Source organism: Schistocerca piceifrons, chromosome 1, assembly GCF_021461385.2.
Source record: "Schistocerca piceifrons isolate TAMUIC-IGC-003096 chromosome 1, iqSchPice1.1, whole genome shotgun sequence".
Lineage (NCBI taxonomy): Eukaryota > Metazoa > Arthropoda > Insecta > Orthoptera > Acrididae > Schistocerca > Schistocerca piceifrons.
Genome location: NC_060138.1, coordinates 961,419,691 through 961,447,520, shown reverse-complemented (window position 1 = coordinate 961,447,520; position 27,830 = coordinate 961,419,691). Strand labels below are relative to the sequence as shown.

Genomic DNA, 27,830 nt, shown 5'->3' with positions numbered 1-27,830 from the left:
CGGTTGGGAAGGGAGTGAGGCAGGGTTGTAGCCTCTCCCCGATGTTACTCAATCTGTATATTGAGCAGGCAGTAAAGGAAACTAAAGAAAAATTCGGAGTAGGTATTAAAGTCCATGGAGAAGAAATAAAAACTTTGAGGTTCGCCGATGACATTGTAATTCTGTCAGAGACAGCAAAGGACTTGGAAGAGCAGTTGAACGGAATGGACAGTGTCTTGAAAGGAGGATATAAGATGAACATCAACAAAAGCAAAACGAGGATAATGGAATGTAGTTGAATTAAGTCGGGTGATGCTGAGGGAATTAGAATAGGAAATGAGACACTTAAAGTAGTAAAGGAGTTTTGCTATTTGGGCAGCAAAATAACTGATGATGGTCAAAGTAGAGAGGATATAAAATGTAGACTGGCAATGGGAAGGAAAGAGTTTCTGAAGAAGAGAAATTTGTTAACATCGAGTATAGATGTAAGTTTCAGGAAGTCATTTCTGAAAGTATTTGTATGGAGTGTAGCTATGTTTGGAAGTGAAACATGGACGATAACTAGTTTGGACAAGAAGAGAATAGAAGCTTTCGAAATGTGGTGCTACAGAAGAATGCTGAAGATTAGATGGGTAGATCACATAACTAAAGAGGAGGTATTGGGTATGATTGGGGAGAAGAGAAGTTTGTGGCACAATTTGACTAGAAGAAGGTATTGGTTGGTAGGACATGTTCTGAGGCACCAAGGGATCACCAATTTAGCATTGGAGGGCAGCATGGAGGGTAAAAACCCTAGAGGGAGACCAAGAGATGAATACACTAAGCAGATTCAGAAGACTGTAGGTTGCAGTAGGTACTGGGAGATGAAGTTTGCGCACTATAGAGTAGCATGGAGAGTTGCATCGCACCAGTCCCAGGACTGAAGACCACCAAGACCACCACCACCACCACCACCACCACCAACAACAACAGTTTACAGAAATAAAATCTGATCCATATAAGATGACACATAGGTGTCAAAGCATGTCTTGGTATATCAAAAATAAACTAATTGTGTTTGCATAAGGCAGATTTTCAAAACAACCCAAGTTATGACATAAGTTTTCACACTCATTACTTTCAAATGGCTGCAGCAGGCAAATCTGATTCAGAGTAGTATATTCAATGGTATATGGCTTTTCAACATGTCTCTTCCAGCCCATAGACACAAATGCAGTTGTAATGCTTACTCTGAAGGTTTTAGTGCTTGTTGTAATTCTTGATACTTCTTTTGAACTTAAACTTCTCTGAATATTTTTATTATATAGTCTGCAGATGCTGCCACAATAAGCAAAAGTATATAAAGACTAATCGAACAATAGAAAATCCAGGATGGAAAGTAAAAATATTATGAAAAGGAAAGTCGTTACTCATCATGTAGCAGAGATGCTGAGTCACCAGACAGGCACAACAAAAAGACTGTGACAAACAAAGCTTTTGGCCGGTAAGGCCTTCGTCAAAAATATACACCACCCCCCCCCCCCCCCCCCCCACACACACACACACACACACACACACAAACTAAATAGTTTGTGCAAGTTGCATTTGTGTGTATTTTCGATGAAGGCCTTACTGGCCGAAAGCTTTATTTGTGACAGTGTATTAAAGGCTGTAGTTTGGTACACAAATTTTACTTCCTGAAAACACATTATTGCTTCAAGCTTCGGCATTCACTGTAATCATTTCTGAAATGAAAATGGTGTATCCAGGCCTATTTTTTCCTCAATTTCAACTACACTAAAATCCGCATGATCTTCATATATATATGACGCTAGAAGCAACATAATGATGGTGGGAGAAACAGCCATTTTTCTAACTCATTCAACAATCCTGTAATTAAAGAAGACATTTGCTGGCCATCAATGTTCTGCAGGAGGAAAAGTTTTTGGTGCTGTACATGCACACATACAAAAAGGCACAAAACTTTCCTATTGTTAACTGCTTCATCAGGGAGGAAAGAGGGACCGAGTGGCTGTGTTACTTGCCTTTTCCTTTTTATCTTCTCCAACCTATCCATCTTTTCTCCCTGAAGAGTTCCAAAAGCTAGGACAGTTTCAAGTACACTTTACATGACTATTGGCACTCATAATTAGGTCTCGGAAACTGACATGCAGCCGGAAGAATGGTGTGCTGACCATATGCCCCTCCATATCCGCATCAAGTGACACCTACGGGCTGACGATGAAACAGCGGGCAGTCAGTACCATTGGGCTTCATGGCCTATTCGGGAGGAGTTCAGTTTTTTTACTGGCACTCATAAAAATTTGCCTCTTGAATGACAATTCTGGTTAAGAAATTAACAACACAAATACTCCACAAACAAATATGCATGACAGACTCTTTAGATTATTTAAGATTTTAAAATTTTGCAAACCTTCTATTGGGAGCAACATATTTTCAATAAGAAGGTTCAGCACAAAATTATTAGAGATTAGCTGTAGCAAATCTGGACATTACTAGTCCAGTCTCCAGTATCGTTAGCAACATACAGTTAACAAAAAACCAAACTTGAAATGTTGATCAACTGCAAAACGTAACTTTCAACTTACGTCACATTTTCGTCTTCCCCTGGTGGGGTTTCTGACGTTTCTTCCTGTGAAGTCTGAGGATTCTCCAAACGATTCAATACATTAGACGCTCTTGCGAGCATGTTGCGTGCCAATGAAACACGACTGGTTGATAAAACATTTGAGGAAGGGGGTGCTTGTATTCCTGTAAAAATATAACATATATAAATTAGCACTGTTAAAAACCATTATTGAACTTAAAAATAGTCATACATCTGGAATAAAGTATTATTATTATTATTATTATTATTATTATTATTATTATTATTATTATTATTATCATTAGTTATGTGATCTACCAATCCAGTCTTAAAATAATTCTGTAGCACCACACTTCAAAAGCTTCTATTCTCTTCTTGTCTAAACTGTTTATCATCCATGCTGCACTTCCATACATGGTTACACTCTATACAAATACCTTCAGAAAAGACTTAGTAACTCATAAGTCTATATTTGATGTTAACAAATTTCTGTTCTTCAAGAAAGTTTTCTTGCCACTGCCAGTCTACATTTTATATCCTCTCTACTTCAGGCATCATCAATGATTTTTCTGCAAAGGAAGATGAGGAAAAACTGTAGGGGAATATGGACTGGAGTAAATGAGTGAAAGAGAAAGCTGCCTGGTAGAATTCTGCACAGAGCGCAACTTAATCATAGCTAACACTTTGTTTAAGAACCACGAAAGAAGGTTGTGTATGTGGAAGAGATCTGGAAATACGAGAAGGTTTCAGATTGATTATATAATAGTAAGACAGATATCGGAACCAGATTTTAAATTGTAAGACATTTCCGGGGGCAGATGTGGACTCTCAGTGCAATGTGTTGGTTATGAACTTTAGATTAAATCTGGAGAAATTGCAAAAATGTAGGAAACTAAGGAAACGGGACCTGCATCAGTTGATGGAAACAGTGGTTGCCGAGAGTTTCAGAGGGAGCATTTGGCAATGGTTGACTAGAATGGGATGGGAATACAGCAGAAGATGAATGGAAAGTTACGAGATGAAATAGTGGCAGTTGTAGATCATCCATTAGATGAAAGAGACAACGCCTAGTAGAAATCCTTGGATAACATGAGATATTGAATTTAATTGCTGAAAGGAGAAAATATAAAAATGTGGTAGATGAAGGAGGTGAAAGGGAAAACAAATGTCTAAGAGACTGACAAGGTGCAAGATGGTTAAGCAGCAACAGCTAGAGGACAAATGTAAGGATTCAGAAGCATATTTCACTAGGGGAAAAACAGATACCACCTAAACGAAAATTAAAGAAACCTATGGAGAAAAGAGAAGCAGTTGTATGAATATTAAGAACTCAGATGAAAAACCAGTCCTAAGCAAAGAAGGGAAAGCTGAAAGGAGTATATAGAGGCTCTACACAAGGGAGATTAACTTGAGGGCAATATTACACAAATTGAACAGGGTATAGATGAAGATGAGATGAGAGACATGATATTGCGAGAAAAATTTGACAGAGCATTGAACAATAAGTTGAAATAAGGAGCCGGGCTTAGATGACATTACTTCGAAACAACTGGTAGCCTTCAGAGAGCCAGCCATCACAGAACTCTTCCATCTAGTGTGCAAGATGTACGAGACAGGCGAAACACCCTCAGATTTAAAGAAGAATGTAATAATCCTAATTCCAAAGAAAGCAGATTCTGACACATGTGAATTTTACCGAACTATCAGTTTAATAAGTCATGGTTGCAAAATACTAATACGAATTCTTTATAGAAGAAGAATGGAAAAACTGGTAGAAGACAGCCTTACGGAAGATCAGTTTGGATTCTGGAGAAATGCAGGAATATGTGAGACAATATTGACTCTACAACTTATCTTAGAAGACAGGTTAAGGAAATGGAAAACATAAGTTGTTTATAGCATTTGTAGACAGAAAGATTTTGACATTGTTGACTGGAAAACTCTTTGAAATTCTGAAGATAGAGGCTAAAATACAGGTAACAAATGGGCATTTAGAACTTTAACAGTAACCAGACGGAGGTATTTGTCTACGGGCACGAAAGGTAAGCATTGGTTGAGAAGGAAGTGAAACGGGGTTGTAGCCTATTTGTGAAATTATCCAGTCTAGACACTGAGCAAGCAGTTGAAGAAGAAGAAGAAGAAGAAGAAGAAGAAGAAGAAGACGGCACACCAATGATAGTGGAATGTAGCTGAATTAAATCGGTTGATAGCGAAGGAACTGTATTAGGAAAAAACGGGACACAAAGTAGTAGATAGGTTTCGCTATTTTGGCAGCAAAAAACTGATGATGGCCAAAGTGGAGAGGATAATTATGAAATGTAGACTGCCAATAGCAAGAAATGTGTTTTTGAAGGGACTGGTTGACAGGACACGTTCCAAGACATTCAATAATCACCAGTATAGTATTAGAGGGAAGCAGTGGGGTGGGGTGGTGAGGTGTAAAAATCACGGTGGGAGACCAAGAGATGAATACATTAAGTAGTTTCAGAAGGATGTAGGCTGCAGTAGTTATTCGGAGACGAAGAGCCTTGCACAGGCTAAACCAGTATGCAGGGCTTTCAGAGTCGTATTAAATCCATCTCCAGACTGATGATGACTACCACCTTACTTGACACTCTGTTATAAAATTCTACACGAAGTTTTACACTTTTATGTCTTCTGTTGCTAAAAGAGGTTTAATATTTGTTGGTAAGGCATTTCCAAAGGTCACCAGATGCTGTATTAGTTTGTAGTTTCTTAACATCTTTTGTGGTAGCCACAAAAAATTTGATTAACTTCTTTCTCACTGCTGCATTCACACAAAGATGATGTGATCATGTTAAGGCAGTAGAGATGTTGCTGGAATCTTCCGTGACTGAATTAAAGTCGTGCCATTGTCACTACAAAATTTCTGCTGTATCTGCATTTTAGTACCAAGGACGTGGTGGGAGATTAGGTTATCACTGCTGTATAGTGTATCCCCTTAATTTTGTTAAGACCGTTGGAGGTTTTCATTCAATACAATACAATATACAGTATAAAGAAGATCGTTGGGTGGCATATCGTATTTGATCGAACCATTGCATACCGTATTTACTCGAACCTAAGGCGCACTTTTTTTCCGGTTTTTGTAATCCAAAAAACTGCCTGCGGCTTAGAATCGAGCGCAAAGCAAGCGGAAGTTCTGAAAAATGTTGGTAGGTGCCGCCACAACTAACTTCTGCCATCGAATATATGTAGCGCTACACAGGCATGCTTTGTAGGCACAAAGATAAATACTGGCGCCAAAACCTCTGCATCAGTAAATAAATTTTTTAGAAAAAGGTGGAAGACGAGTTTTTTTTCTCCGCCCCGAGTTTCGACCACTGCATTTTCATACATTATCCAACGAAGTAAATACAAATTCCGTACTGTTCATCTTCGAATGTAGCAGAATTTCAATATACTACGAAAATCTGACTAGCAAGACTGTTTGGGATGTTTGTCAATATGGCCAACTCTACATTCTGAATTTTTTCCTGCCTTTGAGAAGAGATTGTTGCTAATAGGAACCTGATGAAATGTGAATCACATGCAGTATTCTCTTCACCATAAGAATAATACGAATATAAACATTTTGCCATGTATTCTTTCGTGTCATGTTTATATTCTTATTATTCTTATGCCTAATAGTGATATAGTCAGAAATGAAGCAGGGCAACTTACTAGATTTTTGAATCTAAGATGACTAATTTCTGTGCAGAATTTGATGTACTAAAGAAGCGGCCGCAAAGATTTTCAAACGGAGAAAAATTTTCGCCGAACTCTCGTTCAGAACATGTTCTATCATACGCAGTCTATTATTTGGTTGTTGTTGATCATTATCAAAGAAAGCAGCAGTGTAAGTAACAAAAAATAGCAGTCTCTTGTCATTGTTTCGCTAATGAGATGATTCCTCTTTTTTTAATTGTAAGCGGTGGTAACGCGCACAAAAGCAAGCTGTGCCGTAAACACGCACTATCAGAATGCGACAAACAATGCATGACGCAGTACAGTAATGCATTTTCAGCTTAGAGTGACGCAAACACCTATAACAAAGAAAACAGCGCTTATCAGATCAAAGCAAAATAAGAAATTGATTCAAACCAGACGAAGCACGTGAAAAAGGAAGGGTACCCGTATAAATACGGACGGAGCGCCTGCCGCATAGCAATGGCTACCTGGTAAAGCTTAACCGCTAAGCTTACGACTCAAACCAAACTACTGTAGCTGTATCGTCATTCATTCGACCTAAATTGTGTCTCATATTACAATGGACCAACTTTGTTTCGATTTGGAGGTGCAGCCTAAAACTTTTCTCTCCCCTTGAATTTCGAGTCTCAAATTTCAGGTGCAGCTTAGAGTCGGGAAATTTTTTTTTCCTTTATTTCGAATCTCATTTTTCAGGTGCGGCTTAGATTCGAGTAAATACGGTACATCTTCCTTGGCCACAGTATCTACTTTCTTATTTTCCTTTATTCTGCTGAGCATCTTCACACAACACAATGGATGTCCTATTTAGGCAGCGAAGATCCATCACTGCACTTATAATTTGATATACTGGATAATTTTTTATATTCTTGACGTCTTAGCTTTTTAGCAGCACCAATGTTACACAAGAATCTAATAAAATTATGATTTTTTTTCTTTCACTTATTTAGTGTATTTAAATTGCTGTAAAACTTCTGTAAGCTCTGCAGTGAATATGGACCCAACTTCAAGAAACTTTAATTTGCCTCCTTGATCAGTCTTTTCTCTACGAAGTGCTTCCACCTTTTTGTTTAGATCCATCGGTCTACATGTCTTTAACATGACCATTCTGCTATATTATTCGCTGAAAGTTTCTCATTCAGCGTACTTTGGATGAATGGAAGGTGTGTCTTGATATCCAGCTTCAAGATCATGTTAGCTTAGGGTGTGCTGAAGCAGCTTAAATTTGGGGAAGTGATGACATTCACAGAAAGAAAAAGCATCAATGTAAAATTCTGCTTAGGGCAGTAGTTTCTTCTTAATCAAATACCTGCCAGCATGGCATTTTGTACGGAGATCACAAATCTTTGTTAGTAAACTATCATGTTGGAAATGTTTTAAGAGGAATTTAACAATGATGTAGTTCTAATAGTGTTGCATTTACTTCCATCAGCAAAGCATTAATTGGAGACAACTTGAATGCTCCAATATATACTTTCTCTTGGCTACTTTGCATTGCTGAACCCCAACAGATGAATCTAGGGTTGTGTTAAAATGTGATATGCTAATTTAGATTCTTGGGGCTGCACCCCAACAAATGCCTGTCACAGTGCGAAGGATATTTATGGCACCTCCACGTTTTCTAATTACACAGTTAATACGATGTGACCATGTTAGCTTGGGATTGATGTAACTACCTAAGTATTTGACCATTCTCAATCGGGAATATAAAAGAGTCCTAATTTTATGTTCCTTGTTTTGTTAAGCCTATGTCTTCATACATGCACACAACTGATTTATGAGGTGATGTGTCACAGCTGTTCTCATTCAGCCATTCACTCAACACTATCACTGTGTTATCCATCTGCTGCTGGCTTTCAGTACGACTATCACTATGAGTACAAGTACACAAATAACTTGCATACTGGAGTACTTGTATCCTTGGGTCAGACATTGGATGTAGGTATAACGTAAATAGAATGAACAGCAATGGCAATAACACTGAGCCTTGTTCTCTTTGGCCCTACCATTTCACTGCTTCTTATAATAATCTGGCTTCTTAAGAAACACACATATTTATATCACTAACTTGTTGTCTCTGCAGTGGAGTGCAGTCATAACAGAGCAATTTACTGCATTATGAGTATTTAGATTCAAATTCTGAAATTTTTCGGCTTTAGACTGATAACTGCTTGGTGTTTTGGGCTGAAAAGTTTGCAAATACAAATATTCCTGTGACAAATGCATCAAATATTTTTCCTTAGCTTGATGTATTTTACTCCAGGCAAATTTTAGCAAACATGCATATCTGATTATATCATACTGCACCCACTGCTTCACACCAAAACAGTTGTAAATTTTACAGTGCATACGAAACAGAGTAAAAGTCATACATCGAATTAATGATTTCTATTTTAGTTGTATTTGCTGTAAAATTCCAAAACAGTTTATGTACAATAACTTCATTTGTTGGTTACAATATCAGTATTATTTACACAGAAATACTGCAAAAATATGAAAATGCTCTGAAACCTTGTTAAAATAACAGGATTTGTATCTCATGGAGAATGTCAAAGCTAAATTTGTAGGAAGTTTGTGTCCAATAACCTTTCATTTTATGCCAAATATAGTTACCCAGTCAAGGGTTTAGAGCATTTTTCAAAATAACAATAAATAATTTTGTTAACAACATTCTAATTATGACTGATAAAATATTGTCCTAAAAATTCTGTTGTAATATTTCCCACTACACTAAAATTTCCATTCAATGTCGAACACTGTATAATCAGTAATGAAACATTTGGACTGGAGAACATGGTTTCGTTTTTCATACACAGTTTGGTTTTATGTTCAATCAAAAGAAATCATCAGACTCCCATCTCAGTATTTTAATTCTGTGGAATAATGTATTTATAAGTAAGACTGAAGAGCAGTTTTATATCCAACAACAACCTACATCTGTTAACGAATTACACCAGTGAACTTGGCTGTCAGTTAAGTTATGTACCAGTGACATTTGCAGGAATAAATCTGACTGCCAGACGCATAGACAATTTTTTTCTTTTACATGTCGTATCATCCCTATGTAAAAGAAATGGTAATACTAGCAAATAGGTGATCCTAAGGCCAACAGTGACACAAGCAAGTGATTAAAGCTGACCAATTAACCACATGTTTATGAAAATGATGAAGTTTTTAAAACTGTCAGCAACTACACTGAGACCAAGTTTTAAGTAACAGAACTTGTGCTCTCTCAAAGCACACTTAAACACACGCTACTGTCATAAATTTATCATTTAATGTAATGAATGTTATTTCAAATCAGTAAAATAAAAACAACAGGCAGTCATGTTGTAGGTGATTTGCTGTTTGGAACAGAGTGTTTAGTAATTGTGTCACTCGTAAGTGAAAGAAAGAGAAAATGTATATTATTAGCATCCACTTAATTACAACATTTAAAATTAAGTTACTCTGTGTATCTATAGTATTTAAAATTTGTACTGTTGCCTGTCTCTGTTACTGGCTGTATCACCACCTTTGCAGCAAAGAAAGAGAGACAAATGCCTTTTGTGTAATACACGGACACTAAGATCGTATAAGAAAAGTACAGCAGCCTACTTGTGGGCATTGATTATCTCTTGGGTTTTACTTCCCTCCAAGCACAGGGAAGTATCAATTCCAGACACTGACTTTCCCCACATTTAACATGGTAAAACACATGACAAATTTCAGTTCATCGATAGAATTATAGCAAACTGCAAGTAGTCTACAAAAGAGATTGCTTACAAGTCAATCATGTGACCCACCTTAAAATGTTACTCAAGCATGTGGGACTAACAGGGGAGAATACATAATAACAAACAAAGAAGGGCAGCACAAATGATCAGAAGTTTGTCTGATCTATGGGAGAGTTTCACAGATATGATGAAAGAACTGAAAAAATGAAGATTAATGCAAATTATCCCATGAAAACCTACTTTGTAAGTTTCAAGAACCAAATTCAAATCTAGAATATAATACACCCCTCTACAGATCACTGTAAACACGAGATTAGAGTAACTACAGCATGCACAGAGTTGTCTAAGCAATCACTGTTCCCACAATACATAAAGTGACTGGCACAGGAAAAAGCCATAATAAATGGTACAATGGGAAGTAACCCCTGCCATGCACTCACAGTGGTTTGCACATTACAAATGTAGACTCCTATTGCAAACATGAAACAATTTCAATGACTCTTACATGCTTGCACAATGCATCAAAATCAATGGCAGTAAGCACCTTACAGAATTAGGTATGTAAAGCCAATAAACTAAAATTAAGGAACCTCACTGATTACCTGCTTGGGCCCTGTAGTTCAGTGAACAAACAGTTTACCATTATTCCTCTTCAGATTTTTGAGGTTCACTGACACCTCCACACCTATATTCTCCCACAACTTCAAATATCCATATTATCTTTGCCAGAGAGAGACACCTTTATCTTTAATTAGGAGTGTCCTGTAGCTCACTTACATTCAAGTATCTCTGGTTTGTGTGTGTTTGGCATGAATACTACCAAGACAATTACCTAACCATTGTGGGTACTGGGACCAGGCCCCAGCTTGGTAAGCTAATATTCATTACATTTGTTCCCAGTCAGAACTGGGCAGCTCATCATTAGACAACGTTGGGACCACGTGTAGCTCATTAAATAAAAAATGTGGATACAATTTGAGAGTACTGCTGTTCTTAGAACAGTGTTCGCAAGTGACACTTGGCAGCACCTAAAAGCTATATTTAGAATCCTCGCCAGACAGGATGCAGACAGTACTGTTTTTTTTCTTTTTTTTTTGCCACAATGCAACACAAAACTCAGCTAACTGATGACAAACGGAGAAGTTTGTCATTTTAAGTGAGCAAGTTCTGAATCTCTGAAATGTTATCATTCATTACGATCTGGACAAATCTGACCCGAAGTCCATACATTCCCTATTTTCCAGCATCTAATGCTTCGTGGACTTGGAAAACAAACCACTGGTCTGTGAAAAACATTTCAGTCTTTAGGGACAAACATTAAGACTCTTCATGGATGTATAAATATGGGCTCAAAAAGTCACTGGAGCAGAATTCATTGCTGGTAGAAGTACAGCACCAAGATTCTCAAGAAGTGTGCAATGGCATACAGAAAGCTAAGTAGGGCCTATTATTCTGTCTATCTAGTTTTTGTACTTTTCCCATTCAGCCAAACCTGTTTCTGTTATTGTGTGCTACTGCTCATTTTGCAAAAAGGTTGAAGTTTTGCAGAAAAATATATCATTATATACATTGTAGCACAATTAAATATCAGATAGATCTTAAACTGATGAATGGTATTGAGACCAAGCAATATAAATGCAAGGGGCTACAACAGGTGCCAAAGGTTGTGGAAAAAAATGAAGATATGCAAGTGTAGTTGGAAATGTTTGAAGAGTTTGACACTGATGTGACCCTTTGACAACAATATGATGCTGTTCAAGCACTTTCACAAAACCTTTGTCTTTCCATAAATGAAGTAATACTAAACGACATTAGTAAAAAAAAAACATGTGCTTTACTCCTTCAATGGTAAAGTACACAATCAGAATTCTCACATTTAGGTGACTTGTGTTCATTTTGAAGTTTCCTTTAATACTACCAGCAGCAGACGCAATTGTCAGTTGATTGCAGTAGCACTGTTGAAGCTAATTCCAACTGCAATAACAAAAACAACAAAAGCAAACTGTACATTTTACTGAACAAGACTTCAAGAGAATGTCCTTATGTATTAAAGTTAAATATTTCTTGGTAAGATTTTGTGTTACAGTTTGTTCTTCAGAAAGTCAAACCCCGTGATAAATACAAAATTGAATCAAGCTTACACTACTAGTTTTTCCAACATTCCAGAGAACGTAAATCAGAAACAAGTGAAAAGCCATAGAAATTATGAAAGCTACAAACAATCAATATTTCCAGCACTATACACACTGTATAGTTGTTAGAGTGACAGTTATAAATGAAATGTGCGAATGGCATTTTTCGCCGGAACACCCTTTCTGGGGTTGTTTCACTGCCTTGTGCAAGTCTCCTTATTTGAAACCACTTCAGCAACTTTTGCATCACTGATGATGAAACGACGATGAGGACAACACATACACAAGTCCCACATGGAGAAAATAGCGGCTCTGCCAGGAATCGAACCTACGGCCCTGTGATCGAGTGCCAGCAATACTAACCAGAAGACCATGAGCTGCAGTCACTTAATTACTAATTCAGTCTGTTTTGTGCAGTACTGTTCATACTGTAAAGTGCCAGACTGTCACTTCTCACTTCTTTCACATCTGGCGATAGTTGTCAATCTGAAAAAAGGTTAGCTGCACCATGGTTCATTATCCACATTACATTATAGGTTCCCAATAACTGGCAGGTTAAGTCAGTTCAAAGCATACCTCTCAAATACAACCATGCTTAAAAAAGCACTGTGGTACTGAAATTATTTGTCAAAAATTAATGAAATTTTCCGTAATTAATAACAATGGACCTTTCTTACATTTAAAAAGTGAATGAGCACTTAAAATGAACTTTGAACTACATCCTATATTGCTGCCTCATTCCTCGAGTTTCCACGAGTTTTGTAATGAGACCCAGTCTAAAATTTTTGTGTGAAACTTCCTTTTCCTTTTCACAACTTTTTAAACAATAAATGCACTGTGCACTGAAATATTTTGTAACCTTTTAAATATTTACACATACCAACTGATACATTTTTTTTTCCTTTCCACAAATGCAGTTTGTAGTTTCCAATTTCTTCTGACTTGGTTCACTTCCCAACCAATGTCCTAATGGTGTGTTGTATTACGTACTCTTAGAGTACCACAGTTTTACCTGCAAAACTGCAACTAGCAAGTACAAGGATGGGTTACCACCAGTTCAAACACTCATGGCTCATGGTTAAGCTATTTTGTGTGTTTTTTTATGTGTGTGTCTATGAGAGTTACTCGACATGAAACAGCTGCACAAAGTCCACATCTGAGCTACCCAAACTGGTGGCACAAATGTGTACCTCGTGCAGCCGTTTCAGCGTTTTAAAATAGTGTCTGAGAAAGTAATGATGACTGAGGGCATGGCACACAGTCCAGTGGTGCCAAGTGAGTGTATCATTAGATCAGGTTTCAATAGGTGTGGCCTGCACCTCATTAGGTAAAGGAAAGTAAGACCTGGTTGGCAAAGCTTGTAAGTAACAATGTGGGGTGGTGTGACCACTTTTAGCAAAATTCCTGTAGTGATTTGAGTTCAAGCTGCACCATTTTTTTACTGTAGTCAGCTGATAGGTATACCTGCTTAAGGGATGAGTGTCTAACAAGGGAACCACCTTAAGAAATAACCAGGTTTCTAAATAATGAAGAAATTAACCTATTTCATCAAAATGTAAGAGATATTAGGGATAAAGTTTGTTAACTGCTTACAGAGGATAACCCTGATATCACTGGCATATTCGAGCACCACTTAAAGAAAGCAAAAATTTAAGCGCTCCCTATACTACACATTAGGTGGCTATTTTTCAAGGACTTCTTTGCAGAATGGGGGAGTGGCTGTTTATGTGAAAGCTGGTATACCATTTCAATCTATTGATGGATAAAAACACTTTGTTGGCAGTTTCTGAATATTGTCCAGAAACCGCTGAGTTTGTGAAACTATACTTTTAATTGTAGTTATCTACAAGTCACCAAACTCCTGATTTCAAGCCATTTCTGTTCAAGTTAGAAAGAATGTCTTTGATTCATTTTATAGGAAGTACAAAATTAGTTGCAAGTGGTGACCTCCAATATTACTTTTGTAAGTCATTGTGCCAGAAAAAGCTAAAAGATCTCCTAAATTCACATTATCTGAGGTAAACTGTATTCTTTCCAATCACAGAGCATGGGAACAGCAGCAAAACTATAAACAACATTTTTGTTCATTCTTCATTACTACGGAGGCATTCTGTTAGCAAAAGGATAAATAGCCTTTCAGACAATGATGCACTAATTTTAACATTAAACACACACACACACACACACACACACACACACACACTCTCTCTCTCTCTCTCTCTCTCTCTCTCTCTCTCTCTCTCTCTCTCGAAATATAATTACTAACAATTTAGAAATGTTAATCCAGCGGCATTAGACTTTTAAACCTCATTAAAGAGCAGGAGTGGTAGAATGTTTATAGTGCCGATAACAGAAAAATGTAGTGCTTTACGCAACATTTCTCATGCTCTTTCAAAGCTGCTTGTCATTAGCACATTTAAACCAGTGTATTAAAACTAACCAGCAACCTGGATGACTGACTATTGGTATAAAGATATTACATAGATCAAAGTGGGAATTATATCAAAACGTTAGAAAGTCACAATCAAGCTGTGATAGACCATTAAAAATAATGCAAGATGCTTAAAAGTTTTATTAGAAACGTAAAAAGCATGTATGCAAACAGAACAGCTTATTCTCAGATAAAATTAAAACCATATGGTTAGCCATGAAGGAAGTATCTGGTCTACAGCATAAGGTTGAGGATATAATGTCAATACAAATGTTTTTGCTACTGATAAGTCAGATATATGCTCAGTACTTAACAATCACATTCTGAATATAGTAGGCGAATTAAAAAAAAATTAAAAAAAGTTTCTACAGAGAATAGCGTAACTTTCTTACAAAATAGTTTTCAACACCTCTACCTGAAATAACAGTTCTGTGATACTGACAAAGACAAGGGAGAATCTATAATTAAATTGCTGAAGACCAAGGCCTCTCGTAGATATGGTGGTGTATCTAGCAGAATAGAAAAGCTTTGTGCTGCATTTCTTATCTGACTAAGGCACATTTGTAAATGTTCCTGTAGAATGGTTAGCCTCCTGTATGATTAGAGTACTAAATAGCGAAACCACTTTATTCAAAAATGGAAAGATAATGTTGTCAATTTTACGCTTATTTCTGTGTCTTTAGCACCTGCTAAAGTTACTGAAAAGACTGTATAAATAAGGGTAATTTACCATTTCAGTTCACATAATCCATATTCAAACATACAGTGTGGTTTTAACAACTGAAAATACTATATTCTATATATAGGTTGACTCTTAAACAACAGATTACAGCAACCAGCCATTTTTTACAATGCTATTTATTAGTATTAAACAGCGCCGTTACCAGTTTTGAACCGATAGGTTCATCTTCAGACAGCTAGTTCATTTTCTTTTCTCTGTGAGGCAGTTGACAGATTAAACAAAAAGCTACTGCCGGCAATAGGCATCACCACTGATTTAATAAAGGTGTTTGCACTAATCACAAATTTACTGCAGCAGAAGTTGGACCATTATTCAATAAGAGTAGTAAATCATAACAGGTCTTTAATGGCAAACAGCAGCAGGTCATTCTCCACAGTAATGGGAAAGGCTATGACGTAGAGTCTGATGGGGTCCGAAAGTAATGCCTGCTATTTTTTTGTGGCGACTTTGAATGTCTGCTCCAGATGTCGTTGGTGTAGTGCTACTGCTTGAACCTTTCTCTTCATTTGCCGGTGGTTCTGTTGTTCTGTGGTAGTTGGCACCAGCAGAGAGGTGTTCCAAAATGGAGTCTGATATGGATGTGCATATAGAACAACCTCTTGTGATTGAATTCCTCACTGCTGAAGAAATTGCACCAATTGAAATCCATTCCATCGACACTTGCTAAAGGTGTGTCGATATGATACGATAGATACGAGTAATGTGAGGCAGCGGGTACAGCATTTTCAAGGTGGTGAAAACCATGTGCGTGACAAGCCACAGCCCAGTCAACACCACACAGCTGTCATCCCTCGCAATGAAGAGGATCTTTATCAACTCATCCGTGTTGATCAGTGGATAGTGACCCGAGAATTATGTGCAAAGCTGAATGTTGGCTGTAATGCCTTGGAAACAATGTTGGAACATCTTTGTTATCGCAAAGTCTGTGCAAAATCTTATCAAATGGAAATTTGTCGGGATCTGCTGGACCGATATGACGTTGAAGGCGACAATTTTCTGAATAGCATCATCACCAGAGATGTGAATTGGTGTCACCACTATGAGCCAGAATCCAAATGACAGGCCACAGAATGGAGACATGCAAATTCCCTGACAAAGAAGAAATTCAAGACACAGTTGTGTGCAGGCAAATTTCTGTGCACAGCCTTCTGGGATAGCCACGATGTGGTTCTTTTGGATGTCCTTAAGCCTGGAGAAACTGCCAATTCAGCATGCTACAAGATGACACTGACCAAGCTGAGAGCCCGAATTTCCAGGATAAAGACAGAAAAAGATCAGCTTTCACATGCAACATAATGCCAGGCCCCATACCAGTTTTGTGACCCCACAAATCATTGCAAAATTAGGCTGGACTGTCTTACCACATCCACCGTATAGTCCTGATTTGGTGCCTTCAGACTTCCATCTCTTTGGGCCCCCGAAAGATGGACTGCATGGTACACATTTCCAAGATTTGTTTGGATGCTGTTGTCGAAGTTGTACAGAAGCAGTTTGCCTCAGGTAGATCCAATTTTTACAACTGTGGCATGCAGACTCTGGTTCATCATTGGCATTGTTTCCAAGGCATTACAGCTGACATTCAGCTTTGCACACAATTCTCTGATGGCTATCCGCTGATCAGCACAGATGAGTTGATCAAGATGCTCTTCCATGCAAGAGATGAAAGCTGTGCAGGGTTGATTGTGTCATGGCTTGTCATGCACACCCTTTTCACAATCTTGAAAATGCCGTACCCACCACCTCAAATTGCTCATGTCTATTGTTATCATCTCCATACACCTTTAGCACACATCAACGGATTTCTATCAGTGCAATTTCTTCAGCAGTGCATAACAAATGGTGGTGACTGTGTGGAAAAGTGACAGTCTGTAGCTAAAATATTGCTCTGTTTAGCTGTGCTGTTGTGATTTATGTATCTCCCGTAGTTACCATGAATAAAAATAGGAGGCACTGTTTTCGGAGCAACCCATGTAGTGTAACTGGTGATTCTATAACATTTCTGTTTGCTGATGACACTAGCTTGGTAGTGAAAGAATGTGTTTGCAGCACAGGCAATGTTCAAATACAGCACTTTGAGACTTCAAGGCTTGTAGAAAATAAATTTATGCTCAGCAATCCAAATTCCTGGGGCATTCAGATGGATAGTAACTTGTCATCAGAATCCCATGTTCAGGATGTTGTTCAAAAATTAAATGCTGCTATATTTACCAATAGAAAAATATCTGGAGAAAGTGATTGCCCAACACAAAAATTAGTCTGCTATTTTCATTTGCCTATGAGGTACAGCATTTAATTCTGGGGTAAATTTTTCTATTCACAAAGGGTAATTCTGTCTTCTTCAGAAGTGCAGAGTTTGAGAATGTGTGGTGCACATTCATGAATCTTATTGAACCTTGATCAGAGTCATTGGAATTTTGACATAGGCCTTTCAATACCTATTTTCTTTAATGCCATTTATTGTTAACAGTATGACCTTATTCCCAAGAATTAGCAATTTTCACAGAGCTAATACTAAGCAAAGATCCAATCTGGATTCGAATCACACAATCCTGACTTCTGCGCAGAAAGGCGTACAGTATTCTACTGTATCCATTTTCAGTAAGCTACCACCAAGAACTAAAAAATCTCAGTAGTAATCCACACACTGCAGGCCTAAGATGAAGAATTTCCTCCCAGTTCGCTTCTATTCAGTTGGGGAGTAACTGGAAAAGGGCGGGCGGGGGGGAGGGGGGGGGGAAGTAAGCAAATTCCTGTGTTATATTGTTAATTACGTGATTATACTTTTTCTCTGCACAGGATGTGTGTACATTTTATTTTAACTATTATTAACTTCCTCGATGTTAACTTCATGTACTGGCTCATTCCATGACAATGGAGATTTGTTCTTTAACTTGGTCCTACAGATCTAGATGTGTAAAAAAAATAAACATAATACTATGAAGTTTTCTTAGCAACTCTAGGAGATTTTTGTCACACATCACACAAGTGAATTCATTCCTAAGTGACAAAGTGATCAAATGGCACTATTCCATCACCACATTTCCACAGTACTGAGAGATGGAATAAAGTTATTAAAAACATTTGTTTTAATCTAACAACTACCACTAGTTTCCCATAAGTACACCATCTGATCAAAGGTATCTGATACCCATATGTAATGCAGATCTAACCACTAGATATTATGAGAGGCAGATCTGCCAGTATAAAAGGAGGCGAGGAGTATTGTGTTGTCAGTACGAGCTCAGTGACTTTGAACGTGGACTAGTTAAAAGATTCTAAAAAATCAAATTAAATTAGTGGTAGCAATCATTCGCACATTCGAAAGTACTACCAGCAGTCCAGCTAGTGCAATGACTGTGTAGGGAGTTAAAAAGATTGAGGTACAATAGTCAAGCAGCTCTTCACAAGCCACATATTTCTGTAGTCAATGTTAAGTGACACTTGGGGTGATGTAAAGAGTGACACCACTGGACTGTGATATGATTGGCAATGAGTGATTTGGAGTGATGAATCCTGCTATAACATGTTGCAATCCAATGAAACAGTTCGAGTGTGACAAATGTCTGGAGAACGTTACCTGCCATTACGTATATTCCCCACCAGTGAAGAAGAGGGTTTAATTATAAGAGTGTTTTTCACGGTAAGGATGTGGTCCCTTTATTGCAATTAAGGAAACTAAATGCTGAAGAATACGAATACATTTTACAGCAGTGTGTACCGCATACAGTAGAGGAGCAATTCAGAGATGACTGTACAGAATGACGATGCTTCTTATCATAAAACTGCACCTGTCAGGCAACTGTTTGTGCGGAGTAACATTCCTGAAATGGACTGGCCTGCCTAGAGACCTAAACTGAACAAAAGGGGATGAGTTAGGACACTGACTTACATCCAGACCACAGAAAGCAACATCACTACCTTCTCTGGTTTCAGCTTTTGTGGAAGAATGGGTTGCCATTCCTCCACAGATATTCTGATGCCTCGCTGGAAGTGTCACCAGCACAACTGAAGCCATCAAAAATGAAGGGTAGATATTTCATATTAATGTCCGTTAATAGATCTCTAGATATTTTTGATCAAATAATGTATTAGGTATTATGAAAAAGCTTACAGTGAAGGTGGGATATATTAAAACTCCAACTAAAACGTTTTAGCGGAATTGGTCACATAACTACACATCAATTGCGGAAAAGGGCCAAAATGCCAGTTCCATTCCAAATGTGGAACCTGGTGAACCAATAGTACAGTAAGAATATACCATCACTGCATTGAAACATGGCTGCTGTTGCAGAGGTACACCCTGGGCAAGACTAAATAATTCAAATAAACTCTTAACACAGAGTATTTAAGAGACCAATCGCTAAACTGTGCTGGTTTTCAAGCAAATGAACACAAAACAACAAGTGAAAATTATTGGATCTTTCCACAGTGGGCCGAGACACATTTTTACCACCAAGAGAGAGAGAGAGAGAGAGAGAGAGAGAGAGAGAGAGAGAGAGAGCACTAAAATCTGCAGGGTGTAAATATTTTTTATATTCACATAAACTTATGCCAATCTGTATTTCATACATTACTGGATTTAATGCGAAGTGCATGTCAATTTTTCATGGATGAGCAACTTTCTTGTATTGAAAAATTTTTATTTTAGAGTACATCGGGTACTCCAGTGCAATCTTAAGAAATCAATATTTCAGCCAGCTGTCATGTGTCCATTCACTACATTTGCCCAGAAAACTGGAGTACTGCTCTCCTTTACATGGTCTACCTGAGAACCACAGGCAGGACATCTGATAAATTTACAACCTTCAAAACAGCACAAGTTGAGTGTTCTGGACGGTCATCTCTGTTGTGGTCTGTGCACCACGTACCTCAAGTAACTGATGTTGAATACAGAAGTTCCAATAATTTTAAGTGAATAGCAAGATTTGAATGCCTGTGATGTGACCCTCCATTATTATCTGTGTAGATCCAACCCTGTAATCTGTACAATCCACAGTCCTCCTGCAATCATCAATCATATCTGCAGGTGACTGACAGAAATAGTCAAGCATGGAAAGAGGATGATGTCTAACTGTCATTACCCGAGATGCAATGGGGCTATGGCAGGAAAAGATGCCTGGCTCTGTACTGAATATGTTGAACACTTGTCATTAATGACAATCATTAAGTTTACCTTCCAGGATTGTTCGAGTATCACTTTCCTGCTAACATGATATATATTGCTTAAACACACAGCAGAAAACACACAATAAAAATGTATCACAGGAACAATCTTACAGGATACAGCTGTCACTTGGCATACAGCACCGAGCAGTACAACAAGAAGACAAGGTATGGTGAAGGTGCTTAGTTGTTGCTATAGTGGCAGTTATGAAAACAAGAGCAACTCTTTAATCTTCTGACACATACAATATATACAATTTACACAATAAGAACCATCAAAATCCGGACAACAAAATGTCTACAACAATTCATCAGATTTCTCTAGCTTTTTCACATGCACATAAAAATATACAAGGTATCATTAAGAAACAACAATGATTATTTCTCAAACAATGGAAACTCCAGGTTGGAATATGAACAATGGAAGGAAAAGATAGATTGGTGCTTATTGTAAAGATGACAAGTTAAGTTGCAGACAGGCGTAACTAAAAGAACCTTACACATAAGCTTTCGGCCACAGCTTTCATTAGAATAGAGAATACACACATTCATTCACACAAGCAAGCACATCTCAGGTACTCACGATTGTCATCTCTGGCAACTCAAGTAAACTTTTGTGTAACTGTCTTTTAGCTGTGTGTCTGCAACTTAATCATTATTTCTCTATGTTTATGAAATGGATACAACAAAGTAGTTTGTGTTGACTCTGGAAAAGTATAAGCCCTAGTAGATTTCTTATTGATGATATTTTGATCTGCAACAAGCTAAAATATTTAGAAGCCCACTCCTTACAGCACATTAAGGAAGCTTTCTGCATTTAGTTCCCATGTAGGCAATACATACAAAATGTAATTTATTTGAAAGGAAAAAATAAGCTCTTTAACGCATTACTGCCGTGCGTTGCCATATGGCAACGTTTGTAACACTTTTTTAAAATTGTCGACGACACCAAGGAAGCGAGAGTGTTGGCAGCACTCGATTCCTTTCCGCAAGACTGTAAAGATCACTACAATGCAACAGTTTTAACAATACATTTAAATTCTGCAGCATAAGCAGTGTTGGAAGTTATTGTTTGCTGAATGACGAAGAAAATTGGGAGTGTAAGTTCGAGTATGTATGTTTTACACAGTAACTTACAATATATAATTTGGTTTTTAGTATGGTTGTGCTTTAACTACTCAAATATATATTCTTTGGAGGTTGCTGCTTGCTGTGAAATAAATTACATTCATTTAGGCCGTTTGAACATCGGTGTTCCCATATGGCAACGCTAGGCACTTTTACTCCGTAAAAGGACGAATTTTCTCTTTTTTGTTTTAGAAGAGGTTTCCCGCTTGCTGAGGCGCTGGAGATTCTTTATGACGACGATATTAAAAGTGATGTGTTTGTTGAGCCCCCAGATCCGAATGTAGACACAGATGAAGATTGCGTATGTGCGGTGGCTGGACAATTCAGTTGTCACAATGATCTCTTCTTCAAGTGGTGCACAAGAAGTTGGCCAAGTCAAGAGATTCTCACAACTAAAAGAGCAAAATATAATGATTCCCAGACCAAAACTGGTAGCCAAATATAATACATATATGGGAGGTACTGATCAGATGGATCAGAATCTAGCGTTCTATCGTATTGCAATAAGAAGCAAGAAATGGTACTGGTGTCTCTTTACATGGATGTTAGATGTCGCCATAAAAAACAGTTGGATTTTGTATAATAAAGCAAGAAACCAAACTGCTTCTCAGCTTGATTTCAAGAGAGAAGTAGCAACATTGTACTTGCAAAGACACCAAGCTTTACCAAAAGGAACCGGGAGACCATTTGCATCAAGGGCATGTTCCGACAGCCGCATATCAGATTCAATTAGGTTTGGTAAGACTGAACACCTCGTCGAGCACACAGAAGAAAAGAAGAAAAGGTGTGCACACAAGGACAGTAAATCTATTGTGAGAACAATATGTTCAAAGTGTAATGTGGGATTGTGTATTGACTGTTTTATTCCATTTCATGTAAAATAATGCTGAGTTCAAGGTTTGATTATTAATTGTACTGTGTTATAAAGTATCAATTGTATGATGAAGACTGGATAATAAATTTGCACAAAACTTGTATATGTAATAAGAAATTTCAATAACCTACTTATTTTAGTTGAAATTGTAAACCATATAGATTTAGGTAGTGAAAGCGCCTAGCGTTGCCATATGGCAACATCAAATATCCCGCTAATGGCGGTAATGACTTTCATCGAAACAACTCTGTTGTGTAATTTATGCCTTTTACAGACATAACGCAATTTTTTTTTCAAAAAGTCACGAAAAAATTATTTTCGGTGCTAATGGGTTAAAATGTGGATGCAGTGTCAGCTGTGTCCAATGGCAATCCAGTGTATGGTGTCCTTTACAATCTATGTATGGCTCAAATAAATGTATTCTTATATTAAACTTCTTGAACAGAGTTTGTAGGCTGCTTCTGTAACTAGGATTACATGGGTTTACATTTAAATTTTAACAGAATTTACTTAAAGAATTTGGATAAAATGCTACGAAAGTCCATGGGAACTCAAAAACTTTTAAGCATGTGGAGAAATAAACAATATACTGAACAGATAGTCAGAAACAAGAACCAAATTTGTGATGAGCCTTAGGATGAACATACAACTCTATTCAGCAATGAAACCACCTGTGGCTCCCTTAACTTGTATTATTTCAGAGTGTGAAGGGCTGATTTAACTTAATCACTGTATCTGTCACAAATCCAGTCTGCACATGTCTTCAGCACATTTGCAAGTTCAGTTACATCATTAACTGTAAACAGATTCTTTTTGGTTGGAAACTATCTCCACACTTTTAAATAGAGTTTAGAGCTGAGATTTGAACAAACTATTATATATACAAAAGAATATGGAGTTTTCTCAGAGTTAAAATATAAGATCATCTTCTAAAAATTGTACTACACTGCTCATTTCACATTCCCTATTTCATGAACTCCCCAGAACAGCACAGTCAGTCTCTCTCTCTCTCTCTCTCTCTCTCTCTCTCTCTGTCTGTCTCTGTCTGCGTGTGCGTGTGCGTGTGCGTGTGCGTGCTGTTCTGCCTACATCTGATTAACTAGTCTGCTAGCTGAATTAATTATCTCTAGCAGTCTTTTTATTGTGCTTGTCTGCCACCTAACCTCACCTCTATGCGGTGAGCAGCGATCTACCCTTTTCACATCACTTGTAAAATAAGGGAAGGCAACCAATCCCCCCCATCTCCCAGTGGTCAATGTGTGGGGCCCAGTAACATAACCAAAAACAGCTTTTGAGCACTAGCTCTTTTTTTTAGCAGTAGTACACACATTCACACACACAACCGTTCTTTTATGTATTGCTCCATACCGAAATTTCCTTTTCATATCAATCATACTAGATTTTTAATTGGAAGAAGATAATTTTTTTATATTATCAATAAACTTGTTGATGCTTACTACTGAACATTCTGATGGCTAAACTCTCCCTTAAATGAATCCAGCCCTACAATTTGAAATTATAACACATCTTCCATACATAGTTCGTAGAGAAAAACTTACACACATTTATTCACCTTAATGTTAAGTAAACAACACAAACAAACACTCCACTCTCATATTCCATCATCTTTCAAGTAAGTAGTTAGGATAGTGTTACTTCTTTGTTGCTTCAGCAGATAACCTTATAATCATCTTCAAGATCAGTCATTGGCAGAATTTTAATCATTTGAAAATACCAAAGCAATGGTGCATGCTTCAGAAATAACAACTCCACTCACAGTTCAACACAATCCACTTACAGAATTGCACAGCTACATGTCCAAACATTGGAAACACACAAATCACAGAACTGTTTGCCAGGCTTGTTACATGACAGGTATCGGCAAAGTGTTACATGTCATTTAGACAAACGACATTTCACCCTCCTTGTGTAGTACAAGGAAAGATAACCATGAGAGAATTATATCAAATAGGGAGCAAGTCATGGAACATATACTGTGCACAGGTGTGTTTTCAAATGTGCAGACATTAAACGGGAGGTGTGCAATTCAAGAAAACGACAAGTTGCGAAGGCAAACAGCATCACCTGTTGCGTGTGGGGGCTTTTACGTTTGGGTGCCGCAGTTTGGTAGTGACCTGACCATCAAAGAGCAACAACTCTCTCCAAGAATGAAAACAAAAGACAAATTTGGTTTTGTCACAAATTAAACATATTGTAATCTTGATTGTCCTGTTGAGCCTTCAAGGTGTGTCTCTTATTTAAAGTTGTGTTCCACTCAAATACATGAATCACTAATGATCTGTACACTCAATCAAGGAAATGTGTGTTTGTAAAAGGAAAGAGAAAGAAGTGGGTGTGTTTTTTGTGATATGAGTAGAAGTTTTCTTCTTTTGCTCCAATAACAGCTGCAGAACAGAACATGAAGTAATCAAGCCTTCCCTCGGCTACATACAGAATTTCAGAGGCACTTATTAGCAGGACCTCTACTTGAAGGCAATCAACTTCAGCAACCAGACAAAAAGAAATAGGTAAATACATCAGATGGTACAACACAGGACAGATCTCATTAAGTGTCCCGACTCAGCTTCCAATACAACGAGTGAGCCAGCAGCATTATCTGTCAATCCAGTCGGGTAACTGGATGCAGAACATATCAATTACATTATTATTCGAGTAAGACTGAAGAAAATCATTTAAGTAACTAAATTTTTTTCTGTATTATTTTTCAATCTGGTCACCACACAATAGTGTTCACTGACTATAGACAATGTTACAAAGTCATTACAAAGGAGCACAGTACTAATTCATAAAGAAATTTACATTGTTTATTTCATTAAAATCACTATGACAATTACTAGTTTCTTTGAAACCACTGGTAACTTACAAAATTATGCAAAGTCAATAACTGCAGTTTGTAATGATCATTTACTCTTATAATAAACAACACATTTATTAAAAATAATTCTCGTATGGAATGGACTGAGAGGATACAATAGTTATTTTTGACAATTATCACCAAAGTAATGAAAAAATATGGAACTGAAAATTTCGTCTATTTTTATAATTGCAAAATATTGATAAGTAAAGGCACACTAAAGAGGCATTAGGAAAGCAAAAAAGGAAGTTGAAAGGCAATGAGGCTAGCAATAAGAAGAAAGAATAAGTGCTTCTACCATAACCAGGTGAAGAAAAGTGGTAACTGAACAATATATACGTGGTAATAATTTCTGAACTCTTAATGGGAATGTCAGAGATCTTGTATTATAACAAAAATATCCAGTCCATATCACAAGTGTTTTTTTTTTTGTGTTTATGATACGGTAACATAGACTATCATTAGATATAAGCAATATCTTCATTGGTGATGTGTGGAGATGATGTACCGAGTCATTTGAAGTGTGAGAAGCACCTGTCTGCTGCAGTTAATGAGCAATATATGACAGGCGCTTCTTGCATTTACAAGGGCTCTGAGCATCATCTCCAAGCTTCATCAATGGAGACATTGGTGTCTGACGATTGTCTGTGTACAAATGAAATCGGTTACCAAATCATAAAAATAAAAACCAATTGCAATCTGGACTGGTTCTGTTTATAAGATCTGTGGGATGGAGATTAGAAACCCCACAAATACGACAAACAAGATATGCAAGAAGAAAGCAATAAAAGACAATCAAGAAAAAGCAACAATAATAATATGGAACAGGAAATATTTCCCAACTTAACCAAAATTATTTTGTCATGAACCAGCTTTTATTTCTTACCTAACTGTCAGATGAAAATGTCACAAACAACGGTATAATGACATCTGTCTTACGAAACATACAAAAATGAGGACACAAATTGTTGACGCAGGGAAGTATTAAATTTTGTTTATCCCACAGAAATAGTTACATTTAATTAAAAAACGAGAAAAAAGCTTTTTGCTGCCATACATTTAACAATTGATGAAAAGTAATTTTGAATTTGCATTTTTAATCTAATATCTGTGTAACCAAAACTTAACATAACATAACAGAAAGCGAACGAAGGAAATTTATTTTGTCATTTCACACTAAGCTGATACTCAGTGTCATATGTTTACTGATTTGCATATCTCCAGCACATCTATCTTTCTGCTATTCTCAGACAAATGTAAAACTACTTCACAATCTACATCATACGACTTGTTTTCTTTTAAAACACGTCCAACAAAAGTTGCATCTTTCCTTCCTAATGTTCTGCTTCCCTAATGTTCAGATAATCTAACTGCCACATTCTGACAGACTGACCAACATGTACTTTTCCATCATGCTGTGTGAAGGGTTGCAGTTTGTCTCGAATACTGAATAAAAGATTTTATATGCTGCTAGTATTATAAAATGTGAGACTTACTTTTTGTGCGAGGCTATATGAAATTTTGCCAACATATTCGATGATGTACCAGGTTTTATAACTGCAGACTGGTTCCTGTCAGTCAATGTACAGAAGTGTTTTCGCATTTTCTTTTTCCTATTATATTATCAATCAAGGCAGAGCTTTAGCCATTGTTTGGTTTTGCTAATCTGCAATAACTTGTTCAAGCAAAAATGTAGATGTCTTAAGTCAAGAACAAGAGCCATTTGTAATTCAAATACACACCCATCAGCACGCTGTGAGCACTTTCTTTGTTGATTTTGGAAGGTTATGGTAACACTCTGCACTCCACATGAGAAGAAGAGTAAAGAAAAAGGGTTCACCTCCAGTTTCTCATGTATTTTTTAGCAATAAATGAAAAAACACAAGCATTATATGCTATGTGTACAACAAACGTAAGGTTTGAGATCGAGAAACAAATATTTTTGCACACAAAGCTGAAACTGCTTTATAACCTCATGAGCAAATTTAATTACACACATCTACCTAGTAGCATGACACGCTCTCTATCACCCTGGCAATGTGATGGCACAGACTTCAAAAACATCCTGATATATGCCGAACACCCACAGCTCTAGACTGGATGGCAGTGCAACCCAGGTATGTACACCTTTTTCTATGTCATCCCATTTATGAGGAACACTGCTGTCAGGTAACTTTTGGAGGCAACGGAAGTGCCTCCATGTCAGTGGATGTTTTGCAAAACATTTTAATAATTTGGGAGCAAATGGGGTAGTACATTGGCACACTGAAGGCATGTTAATCATTTGTCAGTGAGAGACTATGAAGACTTAAAAGGATCCTTGTTTCACCCCTCATTTCTGATACATGAAAATACCACCACCACTTGCCTGTAGGATGCATCACCTCATCCGCTTTTCAAAATACTTTTACCTCAACATCAGCATGTAGCATTACTCATCAATCTCAGTGTCCTGTGAAGTGCAATAAGAAAACATGCTCCAGCATTAAATGGTA

The 27,830-nt window shown here is 37.3% G+C and overlaps 1 protein-coding gene across 8 annotated transcripts in view; it reads right to left on the bottom strand.

Annotated features, from left to right (window-relative positions):
* LOC124719303 (large proline-rich protein BAG6) overlaps positions 1-27,830 on the bottom strand; it is a 240,856-nt gene that overhangs the window by 153,266 nt on the left and 59,760 nt on the right. For all 8 annotated transcript variants that reach the window (XM_047248444.1, XM_047244970.1, XM_047248452.1 and 5 more), the window contains one exon: positions 2,568-2,730. In XM_047248444.1, the coding sequence (XP_047104400.1) occupies positions 2,568-2,730 (163 nt within the window). The remainder of the gene's footprint in view (positions 1-2,567; positions 2,731-27,830) is intronic.